This window comes from Notamacropus eugenii, chromosome 3 (genome assembly GCF_028372415.1).
Source record: "Notamacropus eugenii isolate mMacEug1 chromosome 3, mMacEug1.pri_v2, whole genome shotgun sequence".
In the NCBI taxonomy this organism is placed as follows: domain Eukaryota; kingdom Metazoa; phylum Chordata; class Mammalia; order Diprotodontia; family Macropodidae; genus Notamacropus; species Notamacropus eugenii.
The window spans coordinates 294,217,534-294,238,457 of NC_092874.1; the positions used below are offsets into that span (position 1 = coordinate 294,217,534).

At 43.9% G+C, this 20,924-nt stretch overlaps 1 protein-coding gene across 2 annotated transcripts in view; it reads right to left on the reverse strand.

Moving 5' to 3' along the window:
- The window catches only part of TMPRSS6 (transmembrane serine protease 6), a 47,416-nt gene extending 36,669 nt beyond the window's left edge, over positions 1 to 10,747 (reverse strand). The window contains exons 1-6 of one of the 2 annotated variants that reach the window (XM_072655958.1): positions 10,366 to 10,747; positions 6,287 to 6,521; positions 5,484 to 5,617; positions 4,558 to 4,625; positions 2,051 to 2,235; positions 467 to 508 (exon numbers count right to left, since the gene is read on the reverse strand). In XM_072655958.1, coding sequence (XP_072512059.1) covers positions 467 to 508; positions 2,051 to 2,235; positions 4,558 to 4,625; positions 5,484 to 5,617; positions 6,287 to 6,512 — 655 coding nt within the window. In that variant the 5' untranslated portion in view covers positions 6,513 to 6,521; positions 10,366 to 10,747. Of the gene's footprint in view, positions 1 to 466; positions 509 to 2,050; positions 2,236 to 4,557; positions 4,626 to 5,483; positions 5,618 to 6,286; positions 6,522 to 8,155; positions 8,238 to 10,365 lie in introns of those variants that run through there. The other variant, XM_072655959.1, reaches the window with a different exon arrangement.
- Between the last annotated feature and the right edge of the window lie 10,177 nt (positions 10,748 to 20,924).

Consider the following 20,924-nt stretch of genomic DNA (forward strand, 5'->3'; position numbering starts at 1 on the left):
GGCAATAGAAGTGAGAAGGGATAAAAGTGGGAAGGAGAAGAAAGCAAGGGAAGAAGAAGAGGAGTAGGAAGTAGGAGGAGGAAGAAAGAAGGAAAAGAAGTTGAAGAAAAAGATGGAGGAGAAGAAGGAGGAGGAGGAGGAGAAGAAGGAGAAGGAAGAAGAGAAGGAGGAGGAGAACGAAGAGGAAGAGGAGGTAAACACACTAAGAAATCTAGACACCCAACAGGTACAGATATACATGTATACACACACCTATATTTCATACAACTCAAAATCCATGACCATGCACACATGTGAGCTGTATCTCAAGGTTCATTAGCTTTCTTACCCTGGCACTACCGCCAGAAACATCCCTGCTACACACTCAGTGAGTCCTGTGCCCTCCCCTACCTCTCCTTGCTCCTCAGAAACCCATCCAAGCAAAATAAGGAAATTCAAAAAGAAAGTGAGACAAAAAGAAGCCTACCCAGTGTAGAATTCAGCAAAACTATGTCTTTCACACTGGTCTCTGTTAAAAAGGAACAAATGAAGAAATGAATGGAAGCAAAACTCAAAGAAAATGAAATCCAATGAAACTTCCAGAGCAGCCATACCTGGAGCCTAATGAGTGTATGTGGGGGGCAAGGATCCTATTCCCCCTCCCCACTTATGCTTTGCCCTCTGTTCACCCTTCCTTTTACCAAGTTGCTCCCCTATTGTGGACTCATGAAGCCACATTCCTTCAAAAGAAGTAGCCTGATTTGTGATTCAAGCCAAACTTGGTCCTAGAGGGCAGGGATTAGGGGTTAGGTGAAGGAGAAGGGAAGAGTTTTCTGTAGCACTGGCAGACAACTGGGCTTGGAGCTAGGAAGATTTGGGTTCAAGTATTGCTTCTGTTACTTAAAGGTTGTGTTGCCCTGGGCAAAGTCATGTCATTTCTCAGGACCCTGAGGAAAACCTCTAAGGCAGTAAGGTAGAGAATAGGTGATGATTGATATCAATGGAGGGCTTTTCCTCAGTGGAAGTTCCCAACACTGAAAAGAAAAGAGGGGGGAGGCAGTGAGAGAGAGAGAGAGAGAGAGAGAGAGAGAGAGAGAGAGAGAGAGAGAGAGAGAGAGAGAGAGAGAGAGAGAGAGAGAGAGAGAGAGAATTTGGAGTTGATAAGCTGGGGTTTAAATCTGCTAACCTTTGTGATCTTGGGCAAATCACTCCACCTCTCTGTGACTCAATTTCCTTCTTTTGTAAAAGGAGGCGGTTGGTCTAAACTACAGGATTTACAGTTTGAAGCTCATCATATCTATCTAGACACATCCAACAGAGATACTCTCTAAGGTCCCTTCCAACTCAATGATCCTAAGAGAAAAAAAAAAACCTAAAAAAAAATTAGAGGTATTAAAAAAACAGTGAAGTTTGCTCCTTCAGTAGAGAGCAGAGGGCTTTAAACAGAGGCTGGATGGTCTTTTCTCAGAGATGGGCAGAAGGGATTCCTGTTCCTGTAGGGCTTAGGATGGATGACTTCTGAAGTCTTGTCCTGCTCTTGGTTTCTACAACCCGTTGAACCAATAGTTAGAGACTCCCAGGAGGCACTTAACAGGATTAGCTGAGCTAACCTTTTTTCACCCCCTTCATTTAGTCAATGAGAGCTTAGTGCTTTGCTCCAGGATTTCCTAGAGTCTTCATGGGGGCAGATGCTGAATTCCATCTAAGCCAAGTTGTATTTTCCTTGGTGTCTGGCCTGAAATAGTAAGAGCTTAACAAAATATTTGTTGAATGAATGAATGAACCCATGTCACCTTTCAGTCCAATCTAGTATTTATTGTGTGTACTCTGTGCAGAGCACTGTGCTAGGTGCCCAAGAGGGTATAGAATAAAGGCAAACCTGGGGAAGCTGCCCTGGCTCTTGTATCTGTGAATGCAGCTGTTCCCTCATGCTTATCATCCCAGATATACTCTTTTCTCCCCAACTGCTCTTTCATAAGCCAACTTTATTCTGTTACGTGGCTGAGAAGAAGACTGCCCCCATTCCTTCCCAGGTACCCCCAGTCTTTGAACCCATCCTGACCATACTGACCAAGAAGAACAAGGCCCCCAGGGTCCACTTCATACTCTTCCTGGTCAGGTGTGCCACTGGTCTCATTGACATTGGACAAAAGCCGCTCCACCAGCACCTGCTTCACAGCATCTGGGGTCAGCATGTGACGGCGATTCTCAGGAATTTGGAGGATGAACCAGAAGAAGCAGGTCAGAGGCCCTTCCCTAAGAAGGAAAAAGTCAACATTTTTCTGGCCTCTTCCTCCTCTAAATTTTCTAGGATGCTAGGAGGGGGACAGTGAGACAATCCCTGGAAAAGGGATTCATAGAATGACATAACCAGAGCTCAGAAAAGTGAATATTGACATTACTTTCAAATTCAATACCTCTAGGAATTCCTCACTCTATTGTCTTTTTGTGTGCCTCAGTCTCTACATCTGTAAAATAGGGGGATAGGACTAGATGATACCTAAGGTCCTTTCTAGTCCTAACATTTTATGTTCTAAGGTCCCTTCCAGATTTTATATTCTATGTTCTAAATTTCCTCTCTGTCATTCTATATTCTAAAGTCCTTCCAAACTCTGACATTGTATGTTCTGTGGTCCCTCCTAGCTCTGACATTCCCTGTTCTAAAGTGTCTTCTAGCTCTGACATTCTGAAGTTCTTCTAATATATATCATTCTATGTTCTGAGGGCCCTTCAGCTTTAAAAGATCTTTGATGGGTATGGAACTATGGAAACCCCAGGTGCTTAACACATGTTTGTTAAATTATTGAATTGAAAATAATTTTAGAAGTCACCTCCTACAAACTTAAAAGAAAAAAGATTTTCCATTCTGTGACTCCGGAGTGGCCATTCAGCCTGTGCATACCCAGCATGATGAGAAACTCACTACTGGATGATCCTGAAAAAGGTAACCTAGTCAACCTTAGGACATCTCTAATTGTAGGGAAAATTTCTCTTACAATGAGACCAAAATCTGCCCCCTGTACTCCCCACCCCTCAGTTTTAGTTCTTCCCTCTGGGATCAGGCAGAACACATCCAATCTTCCACCCAAATGTCCTTCAGGTATTTGGAGAGCAAAGTTGCAGCATTCCTCAGGCTAACTGTCCTTCCTTCCTTCCACCTGTCCTTCCACGCCATGGTTCCCAGTTCTTGAATCATCCTGCTTGCTCCCCACTGGACACTCTCCAATGTCCTTCTAAAACACATCATCCAAAGATGATCCTGGTCCCCCAGATATGGTCTGAGCACCTCAGAAGACAGTAGAAATGTTGCCTCCCTCTTTACACACTTTGCTTCTCTTAAAGCATCATGAGATCACCTTTGCTGGGAATCTTGGGATCTAGTCCTATCCCAGGTACTTACTAGTCATTCTTACTAGACAGTCATTTCAATTCAATTTGATTCAACAAATATTTTTAGGTGACTGCTATATACCACACACAATGTGGTAGAGTGGAACGAGGACTGAATTCAGAGGCAGAGGACATGGGTTCCAATCCAGACTCTGCCAGTTAATACCTCTTGGTATGGTGAATCAATTAACCTCAGTAGGGGCTCCACTTTCTTCATTTGTAAAGTGAAAGAGGTTGGGCCTGTACAGCTATAAACTTATAGTCCTATGAGAGGTTGTATTAGATGTCCTCCAGACTCCCTGCTGGATCTAAATATATGATCCTACAAACTGTGTTGGACATTGGAGTCAAAAGACAAAAAGGATACAGTCCCTGTCCTCAAAGAGTTTATATTCTACTGGGGGAAACATATCCCAAGATAAGAAAATGGAAAGTAAATGCAAAGTAATTTCGGCGAACTTTATGTAAGTCACTTAACCCTTCCCGCCCTCCTTTCCTTCCTTTGTCCCTTAAAGAGTTCACTTTGGTCAGGAACTTTTTCCTTTCATGGATTCCTCTGGCCATCATTTTGGTGAAACCTATGGCCCCTTCTCAGAATTATGCTTGTAAATATACACAAAGGATTTGAAAGGAACTGATTCTACTGAAATGTAGTTATTTAATTTTTGTCTAAGTTCATGGACCCCAGGTTAAGAACCTCTTGATTCTAGATGGCATCTAAAACACCAAAAATTGATTCATTTTTAGAGTGTAATCACTCATTGAGAAGCCATGTGGCATAATGGAAAAAAAAACAAAACAAAACAACACTGGGTTTGGAGTCAGAGAATCCCAGTTCAGCCACTTACTGCCTCAGTGACCTTAAATTGATCAGTTAATTTCTCTGGGTCCCAGTTTCCTCATTTGTAAAATGAGGACATTGGATTGAATGACCTCTGAGGTCCTTTCCAGAACATTTATTTATTCTACTAGCAGTAGGTCCTGCTATTGCCTTCAATTTTCACAAAACCTTGTTAATTCAATGGGATATTCCTCTGAACCAAGGAGGGCATAATATGACTGGAAAGACCCAGCGTAGGCTAGCTGAGAACTTTATAAAAAATGATCTCACAGATCCCTTCCACCTTTAATGGTTCTAGACTGCATCCATCTAAGAGGGAGCTGGAGAGAAGGGGGTCCATGACTCACCCAAATGCATACACCGTGCTTGAGTTGTAGTATGGGGCCAGGCGAGTAGCAAAGATGAGGTCTCTAAGCTGGAAAGAGAAACTTAATTTGTCATTCCCTTCACACCCACACACTCCCACCCAGAACTTTCTCCCATTGTCTGGCTCTGGTTCCCAGACCTTAGTTCTCTCCCAAGGTGTGTGCTGGTGAATGTTTAATCACCAGTTGCTATTTAGCAATCAGATGGTATGGGGGATTGTATGCAGGAGACACTTTAAATTTAATTTGCATTATTAACACTTTCTTTAGTCTAGACAACTAAGAAAACAATAAATCAAGCCTTGATCAAGGCTATTTCTGAGGTGCATATGCTCACAATGAAAATTTAACAGTCTTGGGTGCAGCACACCCCTCCGCGTTCCGTTTTGCCCATTCCATGAAACACTCCTGATTAATCCCATTCAACCTTATGTGTCCCATGGGTGGCTCTCTCTCATCAGCACTCATGGATAAACCCTCTCTTAGCTTCTACTCATTTATACATATCTTTGCAAGCATATTTAGACCCTTGTGATTCCAACCTTACTTCAAGATCAAAGACTATATCTCCTCCTATCTCTGTCTCCTCCTCCCTCAACCATGCCTAGCACAGGGCTCTCTGCACATCGTGGCCATTCAGATTGAATTTCTGACTGTCACGAAGTGACTTGGTTTCTTGCCCTCCTTTTCCAAGATGCCAGCCCATGCCTTCCCAATTCAGGAGATGACCCGTTTTTTAGAATTACTTTTTTACCTTTCTATCCTGGGCAGTTTATATCACAGAAAGATAAGTTTTCATACCGCCTTCCTGTCCAGATTATATTGAAGATCTATTAACTCCTGTCCAGCCCACCTCATAGAACCACCCGCTCTCACCCATCCTTTTTTCCCTTTCAGCCCTTTCCTACCATATTCTGGGCTTTGACAGTTTCGCTGCGGAAGGCACTGGATTCCCGGCGGGAGAGGTCCAAGGAAAAGTGACGATTGAGCACCCGAAGACTGCCTGAGTACAGCTGGCTGACAGTCACCTCTCTCTTGTATCCTGCTCAAAACAGATCTGGATGTTAGCCTGGCAGTGGTGGGAGCATGGGGAACATGTTGAAAGTGATCATTAACTCTCAAACACTTTCAGTGACAGGGAAAGTACTGACTTCCAAAGCAGTCTGCTCCACTGTTGGTCAGCTCTCATTGTTCTGAATTCTTCTCTTATCTCAAGACAGAATCTTCCTCCTGGTAACTACCTAGAAGTAGCTCTAATTCTACCTAACTTAAGATCCACCAATTAAGGGTGATTATCCTTCACCTTCAAGGCTATCTTTCCCAGTTATTTCTCAAACTCTGGCCAACAGATGAATTAAAGATCCCTAATTATAATGACACCTGTGGCCATTAGAGCAGAAACTAGATATCATTGCCCCTGGGACAAGTTGAGAAGTGGTCTGGGAGGCACAAAAGTCAATCCTTTGGTGGCTACCAATCCCAGAGAAAATTGGCAAGGTTTAGGGATAGGGAGAGAAGGCTACCTGGGAGGGGGTAGGGCCATCCTAGAACCTTGTAGGTACTAGCTGGGGACAGGTTCAAGCTTCAGGCTGTCCATTCTATCAGAGAGGAAACACACCACCCTAGAAATCAGCACCCTGTGACAAAACTCCATTTGCCATGTGTTACTCATAGCTCTCATCCCTACCCCAATGTCTTAGCATTTAGTTACCTAGGAAGTACCAGAGCAGGACTCCACCTACTACCAACATCAGCAGAGCAAGCCACAGAGGGGCCAGGCGCATGTAATCCCATCCTCTTCTCTTGAGGTCATCAGTGGCTTTCGCCTTCCCAACTGAGCCCTGGCCTCTTTGATTGGATCCTGGCACCTCCATGTGCACTCCATATAACTGCCCTTGAATTGCCTGCCCATTGCCCCTCTGTTCTTCAACCTCCATTCCAGACTTCTGGCAAAAGAGAAGGAGTATTAGGGGGAGGTAGACTGACCAGTCCCAGTGGCTCACATGTTCCAATAGTAGAAAGAAGTCAGAGAATCTGGGTTCAAATCCTGACTTCAACACTACTTGTATATCCACGGGCAAGCCATTTCTCTTTTCTGTCACTCAGTTTACTCATCCGTAAAGTGATAACACCTGCAAGGATCTATTTTTACAAATTATAAGGATCTAAAAATCTCTGACTCATAATCTAACATTCTTTCCATAGTAGGCTGTCGCTCACATGTTCCACTTCAATGGTCAAGAACTCTAAAATTCCCTTATCCAATTTGTCCTTATGTGCCTCCTTCTGTCTTGTAACCCTGAACCCTGTCTTTCATTCATACCTTAAGTTCCAGGCCTAAATTTAGGTGGAGAGCTCGTAGATAGATGACTAGCCCTGGAGATAGGAAGACCTGAGTTCTCGACTTGTTTCTGACCCCTCTGTGACCACTTCTCCTGCCCAGAAAACTCTCTGGCTCTAATTTGTCAAGAAGGTGCCCATCTGCTTCAGTAAAGGACATTTCCACACCAGGTTGAAATCCATGCTGATGAAATCCCTAGTGCAGACAACAATTTCTGGAGGCAAGGCATTAGAAACTTGGAAGGGCAGGGGAGAAATCAGTGTAGTCTTCCCACAAGAGATGGTGAATAACCTGACCTCTGAAAAGTTAAGGATTCTAAAAAGCAGAGGGAACCCATGCAAAGGCGTGGAGGTGGGAGATCTCTAGAGAACAGAAAGACAGCTGGTTTGGCTACACTGTAGAGGGGTGATGGGGATTAATAGGCAAGAACTCTGGAAAGGGGGGGAGACTGGCTGGATCCACCACCTGCGGGACTCAACTCTGAGAATGGGACTTGGTTTTCTGTCAAGAAACTGATTATAGGAAAAAAAAACTCGATATCTGGTAGAAAGGAAAGAGCACTAAACCAAAAGTCAGGAACCCCCCAGATTCTGACTGGGCCTGCAATATGGTTCTTCTACCGCTGAGGCTCAGTTATCTCATCTGCAAATAGAGGGTTAACTCTACATTTTTTGTTTCATAGAATTTTGAGAAAAGAAACACACACATACATACATACTATGCACACACATGTGTATATAACATTCTATATTATGCATGCATACATAGACATGTACAACACTTACAGATACATATACTGTTTTGTTAGAAAATTCAGGTAAACTGAGAGACAACGATCTGAGTGTGATCGATTTCTCAGCTAAGCTATAAGAAATTGGGTCAATGGCCTTTCTCAATGAGCATAGACCCTGACATAGGGCTCACCAGCCTTAATATAATTTCAGGGAGCACAGAGTTGGGTAGGTGGGGAAGGCATCACAATTGGGTAGACAGCTTCTTGGCGGTGGGGAGACAACATGATTGGTTATTTTTAAGAAAGCAGCTAAAACTGCATCAGGCTAGTGACCATTCCTTTCCAACAATTAAGAAATGTTGTTGTTTTATGGGACCATCGACATCTTGCAGAACTTGTTAATGAACATTTGTTAGTAGACCCTTCAATTTGGTGCCTAGGAAGGCTTGTTAGAGAGATAGGATCCTCCTTAATTGTACAAGGACAGGCAAAGACAGGCATTATACCTTGTGAAAATATAGCAGGTCAGCTTGTAGGCCTTCAAAGATAAGGTACGGTAGATAACAGTTTTAAACTTTTAAACCTTTAAACTAATGCAGAGAGAAAATGGGACAGCAATACAGAATAGGGTCAATTATAAAATTATACAAAATCCATTTAATTTCTTCAATACAATACGTATGATATGATATATGCATACACACTCATGTGCACATATATAATACACACAATACACTTATACATTACACATATACATACATATTCATAATACATATACATGCAAACACATGCACACATACACACACATATATACACACACATACATATTTATATATAACATAAACACACAAATATACACACATATATAATATACCCATTTACAATACACAATACGTATACATACACACATATACATATACATATACATATACATATACATATACATATACATATACATATACATATACATATACTCATCCACATCCACATCCATAGGGATTGGCTTGTGATCTCATTAGAATAGGGGACATCTTGATGCAGACAGGCACTTTCTTTGCAATACATGGTCTTAGTTGCCTGGTGCATTGAGATGTTCAGTAAATTTGCCTGGGGTCACACAGCCCATATGCATCAAGGGTAGGACTTTCACCCAATTGTTCCTGACTCTCTACTTAGGACAGGACACTGAAATGTCATACATACACTTATATATGTACACGTGTGTGTGTGTATGTGTTGTGTGTGTGTGAGAGATGATTGGTTTTTAAAGGCTCTAGTCTCAAGTCCCACTCTCCTCCTATAATTTCCCTCCTCTCCCCCATACACCCAGGACCCTCACTGTCATAGAGTGTGACAGAGTGGGAAAAGAACTGGATTCAGCATTTGAGTTTGAAGGGGTTTGAATTCTGTCTCTACCATTTACAATTTTCGTGACTCTTAGATCACTCAGCCTCCCCAGACCTCATTTTCTTGTCTCTAAAATGAGAGACTTGGAGGAAGATAGTGCTAGGATCTCTCCCATCCCTGTGGACACTTGGGGGAGGGCTTCTGTGCCCAGTAGATTCAGGCCAGTAAGTGAGACTCGGCAATGGGCATAATTAAGCCTGGATAGACCTCTACTTTACCCAGTCTCAGGGGTAGGGTTGGGCATTAGGATGCAGGTAGGCCTCTAATGAAATGAATAGATAATTGGGGAATAATCATCCTTCCCCTCTCCCAGAGGTGATCTCTGGAGTGCACATCCCCGGCAGGATCAGTCGTGACGTGACAGAACTATCCCCTGTCCCTTAATCCGGGGCTCATTGGCTTAATGTGTGGCCAGAATTATGGACTGTAAGTTAGTAAGACAGCTGTCAGTCCCTGGCTTCCTTAGTCATCTTGGGAAAGTCATTGGATCCAAGCCCCAGCTCTAGAAGTAGTCTCAGGGACCATCTTCCAGCTCCTCTTTTTACATATGGGGAAACTGGGGCCCGGTAAAGTTCAATGATTTCACTGTGGCAGCCTGTCTCTGAAACCAGGGCCTCTGACTCCTGGCTTCCATTGTACCCATTTCTGGTTGTTGTTTTCCTCACCTGACAAGTGAGGTCTAGGCTAGACCAGGGCTTCTTCCTGAGCTTTGTGGGCAGACTTCAGGGGATCTGGGAACGTGGGTGGGGAAAACCACATCGGTCTTTATTTCAATATAACTAATTTCCTTTGTAAAACTGAATTTTATTTTATGCCTTTAAAAACATTATTTTGAGAGGTTTCATCGGACTGACTGCCCAAGAGATCGGGGACACACCATAGCAGTTAAGAATTCTAGGATCACATCAAAGGGGCCTTCCTGTTCTGTTCTAGGTCACCTTTTTCTGTGTCTGTCCCTCCCCCTCTCATCCCTCTGCCCTCCCCAGTACCCCTGAGAACACATTCACTGAAGCCCCTTCTGTCTTTTCACTCCCTCTTTCCCCATGTTCCCCCACGTTCCCCAGCTCCTTCCGCTTCTCCTTGGTCATTTCCTGGGTAGCCAGCCCCTGTGGGCCCTCTCCTTTGGGAGCAAAGAAGCAGACCTGTGTTTGGGTTCTCAGCAGATGCCGGATCATGAGAGGACATTCCCACCCTGACCCCAGAAGAAGACACTGTAAGGAAACAGGTCCCAGCTTCCCCTCTGCCCACCCCCCACCCCCCATTGACTCAGAGAAGGAAGGGGGGTGGGTTCCCGGAGAATCTGACTTACCTTTGTAAGCCACGCGTAGGGCAGGGCCAGAATGCGGGCCACAGGCAGCCCTGTTTGTCCAGGCTCAAGGTCTCTCCCCCTGCTCCCCCCCTCCCGGGCCCCAGATCAATGACCGGACACCATGGCCTCTTGCTCCGGCCCTTGTGCCCCCTGGCCCAGGGCCCCTGGCTCCATGATGCCCAGCACCTCCGGTTCCCTTTGCCAGTCTGGGCCACCCAGAGAGTATTGAGCTTATCCAGGGCTGGGGGGGACCCCAGTGGGCTGGGATCAACTTGCTGATGCTGTAAACAGCTGGGGAAGGAAGCCAGCCCCCGCCCCTGCCCTCCATGGGCACCCTGGGGAAGGCAGGTGTCGGGAAATTGAAGTTCTCCCCCAGGGGAGCCCTAGTTGCCTAGTGATATCTGAGAGTTCTTGATTACATCTACTGTTCCCAGGTTCCATTAGGAGTTTGAGGAGGGGCTAAAGGTACGGAGAGTGTGGAAGGATAGGTGAAGTGGGTGAGGAGGTGGGGCATACCCAACAGTTTGCTTTACACGTGTGTGTGTGTCCCAACTGGGCCATCCTCAGAGAATGCTCTCTCCTCTGGTCCGGTCTGGTTCTCCCACCTTTCCTGTAGCTGGGGTCTAAGGGACATAGCTCAAAGGAGAAACATGAGAAAGTCTGTCCCGAGATGCAGAGGAGGCAAGAGGGTAAATTCTCTCGATGGCAATATTCCTCTGGGCACAGCATTTAGATTTCTTCTAATCCAAGGTCTGTGAACCGAAACCAGAGCTGATAGATTTAGTATTACCATGTGTACGTATGTGTGCATGTGTGTTTGTGTGCTGGGCTATGTGAGTGTGCCGAAAATATCCTCAGATCCATGGAATTCGAGCATGGGTGGCTATGCCAGACAAGGAAGTGCAGAAAAAAATAACTGGACTTGGAGTTCAGAGAGACCTGTCAGGTGCCATTTCTCTCTGGTCTCAGCTTCCTCACCTGTAAAATGGGTTTGACAGGTCCCTCAGAACTGACTTCAGAGTGTTATTGTGGGGAGAATGTTCTGTAACCCTTATAATCCTACAGAAATAGGAGTTCCTTAGGCAACGTATTAACCTTTATGATCTCATTTGAGAGATAGGTATGATGATTATCCCTATTTTTCAGCTAAGGAAACTGAGGTTCAGAGAAAAGTGGGACTTGAATCTGTGTCTCCTGAGTGCAAGGAGCCTTTCCACTATTCAACGTTGCTCTTACTAAGAGAGGAAGAGGAAAAGGGGGAAGGTGGGGCAGACTTGGTTGGTGGGGCACAGGGAGGCTAAGGATGACTATGGCAGGGACTCTGGAGTAACCCAGAGTTAGGCTTTCCTCTGCTTAATCTCAGCTCCTTGACCCCAAACTGTCTCAAAGTCCCCACTGGTGGTTACATTGGCCTTATTGGTCACAATCCAAAATCTTCAACTTTTTCTAAGTCCTGGCTCCTTTTCCTAAGTGTCAGTTGGATCCCATCTCAGAATCATGTTCTTAAATACATAAAATAAATGGATTGTATTGAAACACAGTCATCAAAATATTTTTTAAAACTTCGGGAAACACATTTTAAGATTCCATGGGTCCCTTTGCAGGGCTTTTTCTCCTGGCTCGAGACCCTCAACCCAGACCCCTTCAGAAGGGAGAGGAATCTGATGGTGGAATGAAATCTGGGCGTGCTGGAGTGGAAAAGATGGCAAGGGGTCCTCACTCTGAGGACTGAGTATGGAGTGGCATCATGGGCTCAAACTCTGCTCTGAAAACTAGGCCCTGGGGCTCGTGGCTTACCTGGTCTTTCTTTTATTCTCTCATCCTTTTGTTCCCTGACTCGATTACAGGCCACTTGAGGACAGGTTTTTTTTTTTTTTTCCTGTGCCTTGTCTCTCCCATGGGCCAATAGGTGTTCAGTTCTCCAAAGTTACAGGCTCAGCATGAGTGAGTGGATGAATTGATTGACTGGTAGATATGTGTCATATATTCATCAGATCATAGGATGTGAAGACAGGAGGAGTCTTAGAAATCATCTGGTGATCTAATTCCCTTATTCCACAGATGATGAAAAAGGTTTAGGGCATTTCACTGACTTGTCCCAGGTCACACAGTCAGGAAGTAGGAAGCTAAGTGGTCCAGTGGAACTAGGTCTTGAGTCAGAAAGACCTGAGTTCACATCTGGCCTCAGACACTTCCTAGCTGTGTGACCCTGGACAAGTCACTTAACCCTGTTTGCCTCACTTTCCTCACCTCTAAAGTAAGAGGGTTAGACTCCAAGGGACTCCAGGTCCCTTTTAGTTGATGATCTTCTTGTCCATTACTTTCTTTTCAAAACAAAAAGCTTCTCCTCCCTCATCAGGTGAGCTATCTTTTATGAAACAAAAAAGAGAGAAAATTCAAGTCAGCAGGCCCACCCTTGTATGTTGTGCTCCATACCTGTAGCATCCCTCCGTGCCCCCCCCCCCCATGCACACACACACTTCTGCAAAGAAAGAAGGAAGGTGCATTTTCTTTCTGGTCACAATTTCTTCTGGCTCTAAGTCACATGGTCTGATGAACAGACAATAACTCCCTGGATAACCTTGGGCTCTCTCTGGGCTCCTACTTCCTCATCTGCAAAGATAAGGGACTGGACTAGATGACCTCTGAGGTCAGCCTCAGTTGTGACGTGCATTGACCAGTTCTCTGAAGGCCCAACTTGCTGCTAGAATCGATCAGCATCGACCGTAGGTCCTGGGTATCTACGGAGCAGGGAAAGGAAAAGAGACTGGTGTTTATTGTAGCATCTCTCTCCACAGCTCCAGGTTCTAGCCCACATTTTTTATCCTTAGCTCCAAGAAGAGCATCCCAGAGCTCTGAGGTTTTCATTCTCATACATATAGTTCTTGTCCTTCTCCCCTTTTCCCCCCTCCACCCTCACCTAGAATGGTCCTTGGCTTTTCACTTGCTTTGGGTCCTTAATACCCTATCCTTGGTGTCTTTACTCTCATGGGGTTAACCCTTCCCCATCTCCAGGAATAGCCCTAGGGACTATTATCCCATCCCCATTATATACCACTATATAAAATAGCCCATCCCTCATTATTGCCCCAGAGAGAACCTGGACCCTTCATTCACCTTAAAGAAGATGTGTAAGAGTCCATGCTCCCAGGCTCATCAATTCAGACCTAAGAGGGACCTCAGAGGTCATGGAGACTTCATATAAATGAGGAAACTGAGAGACTTTAGGGGCCATTAAGTCCACTGCCCTCCCATTTGGCAGATGAGGACATTAAGGATGAGGGAGGTTAGGGAACTTGTCTAAGGTCATAGAGGTTGTAAGTGTCAGAAGCAGGGATCAAACCCAGCTCACCTGACTTCAGGGCTGTTACTCCTTCCATTGTGTCATGCCTCTCATGCCTCTCACACCCATAGACACAACCCTCCCCAACCCACTCGGGGATGATTGTTAGTCCCTCCCTCCACCTATTCCCAAAGGGACAACCCCTCACCCTAGGGACAACCCCTACCTGACAGTGGAGAGGAAGTGGGAGGTGGGTGAAGCTAACAAGATGTCTATGTGTTTGCCCCGTGAGTACTCAGCAGAGTGGGGGTGGGGACCAGAGAATCTAGCTGGGGGCTGCAAGCAGAGGCCCCAAGGATGACAGACCCCTTCTCCCTCACTCTCCTGCAATGCTTGCCAGACCCATTCTGGGGGTTGTGACTTTACAGAGGTCAGGCTGATGTTCAAAGAGAAAGTCACAGAAGTGGCCTGGCTTACGCAATGACTCCCCTGTGCAAACAGGCTGGGGAGCTCTGACCTGGGTTCTCAGCCAAGAGCCCAGGGGACCATATTAGCCTGAACCCTCTAGTAAGGGTACAAGGGAGAGGCAGGAGCCAGTAACCCTTCCCTTTCCTTACTGAAGGATAGCAAAAGGCGAGGAAGACAGGGTTTAAAGGCACAGATTTTAATTCCTTGTGTGTCCCGGATCTCTTGGGCAGTCAGTCTGGCAGAGCCTATGTATCTTCTCGGAGTCACACTACTAAATGCATAAAATAAAATACATAGGATTACAAAAGCAACCAATTTTATTAAATTAGAATTATCAAAATACATTTAAAAAGCCAGATTGGAGGACCCCAGGGGAAGATTCCCTGTTTTTAGGGAACTGAAGATGTTGCCAACTGTGCAATCAAACCATAATGCCGAGGGATCCTTGGTTCCAGAACTGGGAGAAGCCTCAGTTTCTCCATCTGCAAAATGAAGAGGTTGTACTAGGTGGTGCTTAAGGTCCCTCTGTCCTCTAAATCAATGACCTTATGAATATCCTCATTTTACAAAAGAAGAAACAGCCATAGCAAAGAGAGGGGACTTGCTCAAGGTTGTACAGGTACTTAATGTTGGGGGATGGAATTTGAACACAGACCTCCCACCTCCTGGTCTAGCCTTATACCACCCTGCCTCCTTCCTAAAAGTCCTGCAGAATAAGCATGAATCCGCCTGATACATTGATTGTGTAAGCCCAACCCCGCCCCACCTCCCTCACCCCCCCCTCAAAGACATGAGGAAGGCTCCCTCCCTACCTTCAATTCGAACAAACCTATTTCTAGCTCCTCAGGGTAAAGATGAAACTCTAGGGATGGATTGAGGAGTGGCCAAAGTTTTAACTCGACTCCCAGAGGTGTTAACTGCTCTGTCACAGAGAGCCTGGGATGCGTTAGTCCTCAGGCTATACCCCCATGAAATGAGGTGATTGGGAAGGTGTGAGAGTGACCAATACTGGCCCTGATCTCCGAGACACGAGCTTTAGTTCTGGCTTTGACACTGCTGGGCTCTGTGAGCTCCGGAAAACCGCCTGCTTGTCAGTACAGTGACTGATTTGGATTACATTCTTTCCATAGTCAGTCTAGCTCTAAATCTGAATATCTTCCCAGCCTTGACATTCCCTGTTCTAAGCTCTCTCCCACCTTTGACATTTTATGATTCTAGAATATTATTTGCTGAAGAGAAGAATTATGATACAAGGCAGTCTCACCTTTTATCCCAGTCAAGGAGAATTTCCATGAAAAGCCCCAAGAATGGTTTATTTTGTTTTCTTCTAAAAACACTTCACGAGCATCTGTTTTGTGCAGGTCCCCATTTGAGATACTGGGAGGGGAATGGAAATATGTCAGTCAAAGTTCTTTCTCTTAGGAGTTAATATTTGAAGCACTTAATAAATGCTTCTTTCTCCCTCCCACCATTTCTCCCTTCCTCCCTCCCTCCCTCCCTCCCTTCCTCCCTCCCTCCCTCCCTTCCTTCCTTCCTTCCTTCCTTCCTTCCTTCCTTCCTTCCTTCCTTCCTTCCTTCCTTCCTTCCTTCCTTCCTTCCTTCCTTCCTCCCTCAGAACCCCCTACTACCAAGGAAGTTTCTTCAGAGGTAGCAGAGTATGGAGAACATGGCCCTGGACTCAAATTCAGACGAGCTCCATCAGAGTCCCAATATTATCTCCAGCCTTGAAGCTTGGGTGAGCAATTGACCCCTCAGAGTAGGTAGTTTTCTCATTTTTGACGTGGACATAATGACAACTTTTGTGGGACTTTCTGAGGCTTAGATGAGATACTTTGTATAATTTACATTATAACCATCACGTCCAGCCTGCTCATTTTACAGATGAAAATACTGAAGTTCCAGGAAGTTGAGGGATTTGCTGAAGGTCACATGGACTTTTAAGGGTCTCTCAAATAAAGCAGCAAAGCCCATGGGCCCCTTCCTAGACTGGCAGCAGTAAGTCATCATCATCATTATCATTGTCAACACCATCATTGTTCTTCCTTTTCTTCTTCCTCCCACTCATTCTACCTTCCTCCTCCTCCTCCTTTCTATTTTGTTTTCACCTTTTTTTAAAGGTTTCAGATAGAAATAGTCCAAGGACAAGTTACCACCACCCTATTATTCTTATATATCCAATATTCTCAGAACTGTTTTGAATTTACAGCATGGTTTTGCACTGCTACCATTATGACTATACTTATTACCAATTTCAAAGACTAATGACTTTAGGCACCATCTAGTCTGACATCTTCTTCTGCAGATGAAAAAACTAAGACCCAGAGAGAGGCCAATTTCAAGTAACCAGTAAGAAGAGGAAGAACTCAACCTGAGATTCAGTTGTTTCCAATTCTATCCTTGTCTCAAGGACCGAGGAGATGAAAGGAACCATTTACCCAAATAATTGCAATGTAAAACAATCATGTGATAAGGAAGTTCCAACCTCAACAAAATAAGTGGGCTAGATTGGAGGTTTTTGAGGACCTTTCCAGCCCAAATATTAGGATGCTGAAAATGTGCATGAGAAAGGTACATCATACTATGGGAGTGCCCAGGAAGGAAAAATAACGTCTGGATGAAAGGAGTAGGTCCTGGAAAACTTCAATGAAGAGGTGACTTTTGTCTTGAACTTCGGAGGATAGAGAGGATGGTGATGGACTGACATGGGAAGAAGGACATTCTAGGTAGAGAAGAAGGAAGAACTACACATAGAGGCAAAGACATACACACACATATATTGGAGGGATGGCAAGTCATCAGGTGTGTATGGAGTATTGGATGATTAATGAAAATAAAAGGGAGATGAGAGTAGAAAGTTCTGAAAGGTCTGATAGAGCAGACATCTCTGAGAAGTGCAATCAGAAGGACAATTGACTTTAGGACTGGGAAGTCAGATACTAATGTAGAAAACTAAAGAAAGGCATCAACCTCTCTCCCACACTGAGGTAGCTGGTGAAAACAGGGAGAAGTCAAATTTGTTGGCTGGTGTTTAGGCCAGCATGTTCTACTGAAGTGACTGAATATCTTATAAGGAAGGAAAGGCTACTACCTGACTCTGGGGAAGGGGGGTGGTCTTCTCTTGCTAGGTAGCTTTTGCTGTGTTGGATGAGTATTCTTACAAATGTCTTCTGGGACATCCATGCTTGATCCCTACTCTATTTTCTAAGATCAGAAGGTTTGTTTAGGATGATGTTACCATCCCAGAGTCAACATCACTTGAAGGACACTTCCAATGTTCTCTGTGCCCATGACCTCAGGCAACTTCAAACATGGATGTTCCAGAAGACATTTGCAAGAATACTCTGTTCTCTAAACTATATCTAGATTAGACATCCTGAAATTCTGGCAGCCAGATTTTTGTGGGACCTTAACTCAAGGGTCTTTGAATACCAGGCTAAGCACACAATGGAGAACTAAATAAAGACTCTGTTAACAGTGGGGCAGACCTAGGTTTACCTGTGGGATCATAGGGCATTTAAGGTTAGAAGGGGCCTTGGGATCATTTGCTAAGCATTTATTGTATACAGAGCACTGAGCAAGATGAGCAGGTTAGAGAGATGTCCTTATCTTTATGAAGTATCATAGAAGGATGATGCCTTTGCAGATTACTTCAATGTCTAATATTACCTGTTAAGGGCACCAAAGAAGAACCAACAAAAGTACTTGAGGAAGATAGGGAGGGAAGAAATAAGCATTTATTAAGTACCTACTATGTGCTAGACACTGTATTAAGTAAGCATTTTACAAATACTATCTCATTTGATCCAGGGGGTCTACAGAGGAAGATGTAGCTGACCAAAGAAGGCAGATAAAGACATTGAGACTCAAAGGGGTTGTGTCTTGACCAAGGTCATATGGATGGTAAATAGGAGTCCACAGGATCTTAGTGCTTTAACCAATGTACATACTGCCTCATCATCATCATCATCATCATCATCATCATCATCATCATCATCATCATCATCACCATCACCATCACCATCATCATCATTATCACCATCACCATCATCATCCATCTCTCTCTAAACTTTGTCTTTTCGACAATATACATAGGATTATAAGACTTAGCGGTGATAGACAACCCCAAGAGCACCTCCTCAAAACCCTCAATTAATAGATGAGGAAACTGAGGCCCATAGAAGTCAAGTGACTTGCCCAAAGTCACGTGAGTACTGTGGTGGGTAGATCCATCCCAGTGATGGTAGCAGAGTTCATGAGCCAGTTCTCAAACTGGCAGCAGACAGCACAAGTGATGCTATTAGTAGGGGAAGTAGGAAGGTCAAGAGGGATGGGGTAGATAAGTTGATCCATCTCTAGGGTAAACAGCATAGTTGACAGGTTTCAGACTCGGGGGACCTCTTAAAACCCTTTCAAGGATGTGTCACAGACTCTCAGTGGGAGACAGCTCATCCCTTGTCTAAAAGTCAGCTATAGTACCTGGAAAAGTAGCTATGTGCTCGGCAATCACTGACAAACTAAGACTTGATGATATTTCTCTGAAAATCTGTGTGGGATGTTTGACATCACCTCTGTGGTAAGGGGCTGTCTCGATGAAACTATCAGAGAAACAACCAGCCAGGCAACTTACAAGATAGAATGTCAGAGCTGAGAGGGAGCTTAGAGCTTGGAGGAAAAGAGGTCTACAGCTGGAAGGGGCTTCAGGAGACACTAGCTAACTCATCATTTTACAAAAGAGAAACAGAGGCACAGAGGCTAGGTTTAGGGGCAGAATTTGAACCTAGGGCTTCTTGACACTATGACTAGCAATCTATCAACTATGGGCACTGGGTCTTATCACTCTCATTATCCAGCAAAAGAAATGAACGCTCAGAAGTTCAGAGTGACTAGCCTAAGATGACACAGAAATTAAGCACCCAAGTCAAATCCCCAACCTTTGGCACCATAATGTTTCTTATGGCTTATGGTGGTGGATTCAGGAGACAACACAGAGTGCTGGAATGCCTGAGTTGCCTTAAAGGAAGTCATGAATAGTGTTGGCCTTTATGTAAACTTTCTTTCTCTTTCTCTAACTAAGTCCCATCCTAATTTTCAGATGATTAAAACAGTTTTAGTTTAACGTGTAATTTCTTCCCCTGAAGTTGGGGTAAGAGTTGTCTCAGAGATGTGAACAATGATAAAAAGAAAAATTCTATTTTTTATTATTTGTTTTCAGTGTTCTACAATCACTACTATATAACTTAGGTTTTTTCCCCTCCCTTCCCCTCCTTCCCCTCCCCCTCTCCACTCCCTCCCTAAGACAGCATACAATTTTATATAGGTTCTACATATACATTCCTATTAAATACATTTTTACCATAGTCATATTGTATAGAAGAATTAAAATGAATGGGAGAAACCATAAAACAAAACAAAATATAATACAAAAGAAAATGATCTGCTACATTCTGGATTGAATTCCATAGTTCTTTCTCTGGATGTGGAAGGCATTTTGCCTTAAAAGACCATTTGGAATTTTTTTTAAGTCCTTGCACTACAATGAAGTTCTAAGTCTGCCAGAAAAAATCCTCTCACACTGTGGTTGTTGCTGTGTACAAAGTTCTCCTAGTTCTGCTCCTTTCACTCAACATCAGATCATATAAGTCTTTCCAGGCCTCTCTGAAGTCTTCCCGCTCATCACTTTTTACATTGCGCATTACATTCATATACCACAATTTATTCAGCCATTCCTCATTTGATGGGCATCCCCTTGATTTCCAGTTTTTGGCCACCACAAGGAGTGCTGCTATAAATATTTTTGTATATGTGGTACCCTTTCCCATTTTTATGATCTCTTAGGGATACAGTCCTAAAAACAATATTACTGGGTCAAAGGGTATGCACATTTTTGTAGCCCTTTGGACATAGTTCCAAATTGCTCTCCAGAATGGTTGGATCAGCTTACAGCTCCTCCAACAATGAATTAGTGTTCCAACTCTCCCACATCTTCTCCAACATTTATCATCTTCTTGTTTTGTCATGTCAGCCAATCTCTCATACCTTAGAGTTGTTTTGATTTGCATCTCTCTAATCAATAGTGATTTAGAGCATTTTTATATGACTGTAGATATCTTTAATTTCTTCCTCTGAAAACTGCCTGTTCATATCCTTTGACCATTTATCAAGTGGTGAATGACTAAAAGGAACAATTCTTAACTACTCTTCATAGCTCTTTCTCCAAGCTTTCAGAGGATGACCCTGACTGCATTCCCTGGAGAAAATTCTTCATAAACCCCATGACATTCTAGAATGAAAGTTATGTCATTATTTTTCTGACTCTCTTGCTCACTTGTCCCTCCTTTCTAGGGTATGACCTTCCTCCAGTCAGAAATCACCTCAATGCTTTTCTTGGTCATTTTCAACTTTCCTGTAGTATTCCTCTTCCCTTTCCACCCTTACCTCTTCCCCACAAAGTCTTCCCTGACTATTCTAGCCCATCCCTTCTTAACTACTCCTAAAATGGTCATAGGGTCACATATTTTAAGTTGGAAGTGACTTGAGAAGTCATTTAATCCAATACCCCCATTTTCCAGAAAAGGAAAAAAAAAGTTCATGGTGGGGAAAGCATCTGTTTTCAAGTATTAGAGTAAGAATTTGAACATAGATCTTTTGACTCCAAGTTCAGTATTAGTTCATTCATTAACTTATTCATTCACCAAACATTTACTGAACAATTAATGTATCATGATTCCTACATTGTAAGGGAGTTTAACAAGATGACTTCTAAGATTGAGATTCTATAACTGCCCATCAAAGGACTTGAGTTCAAAAT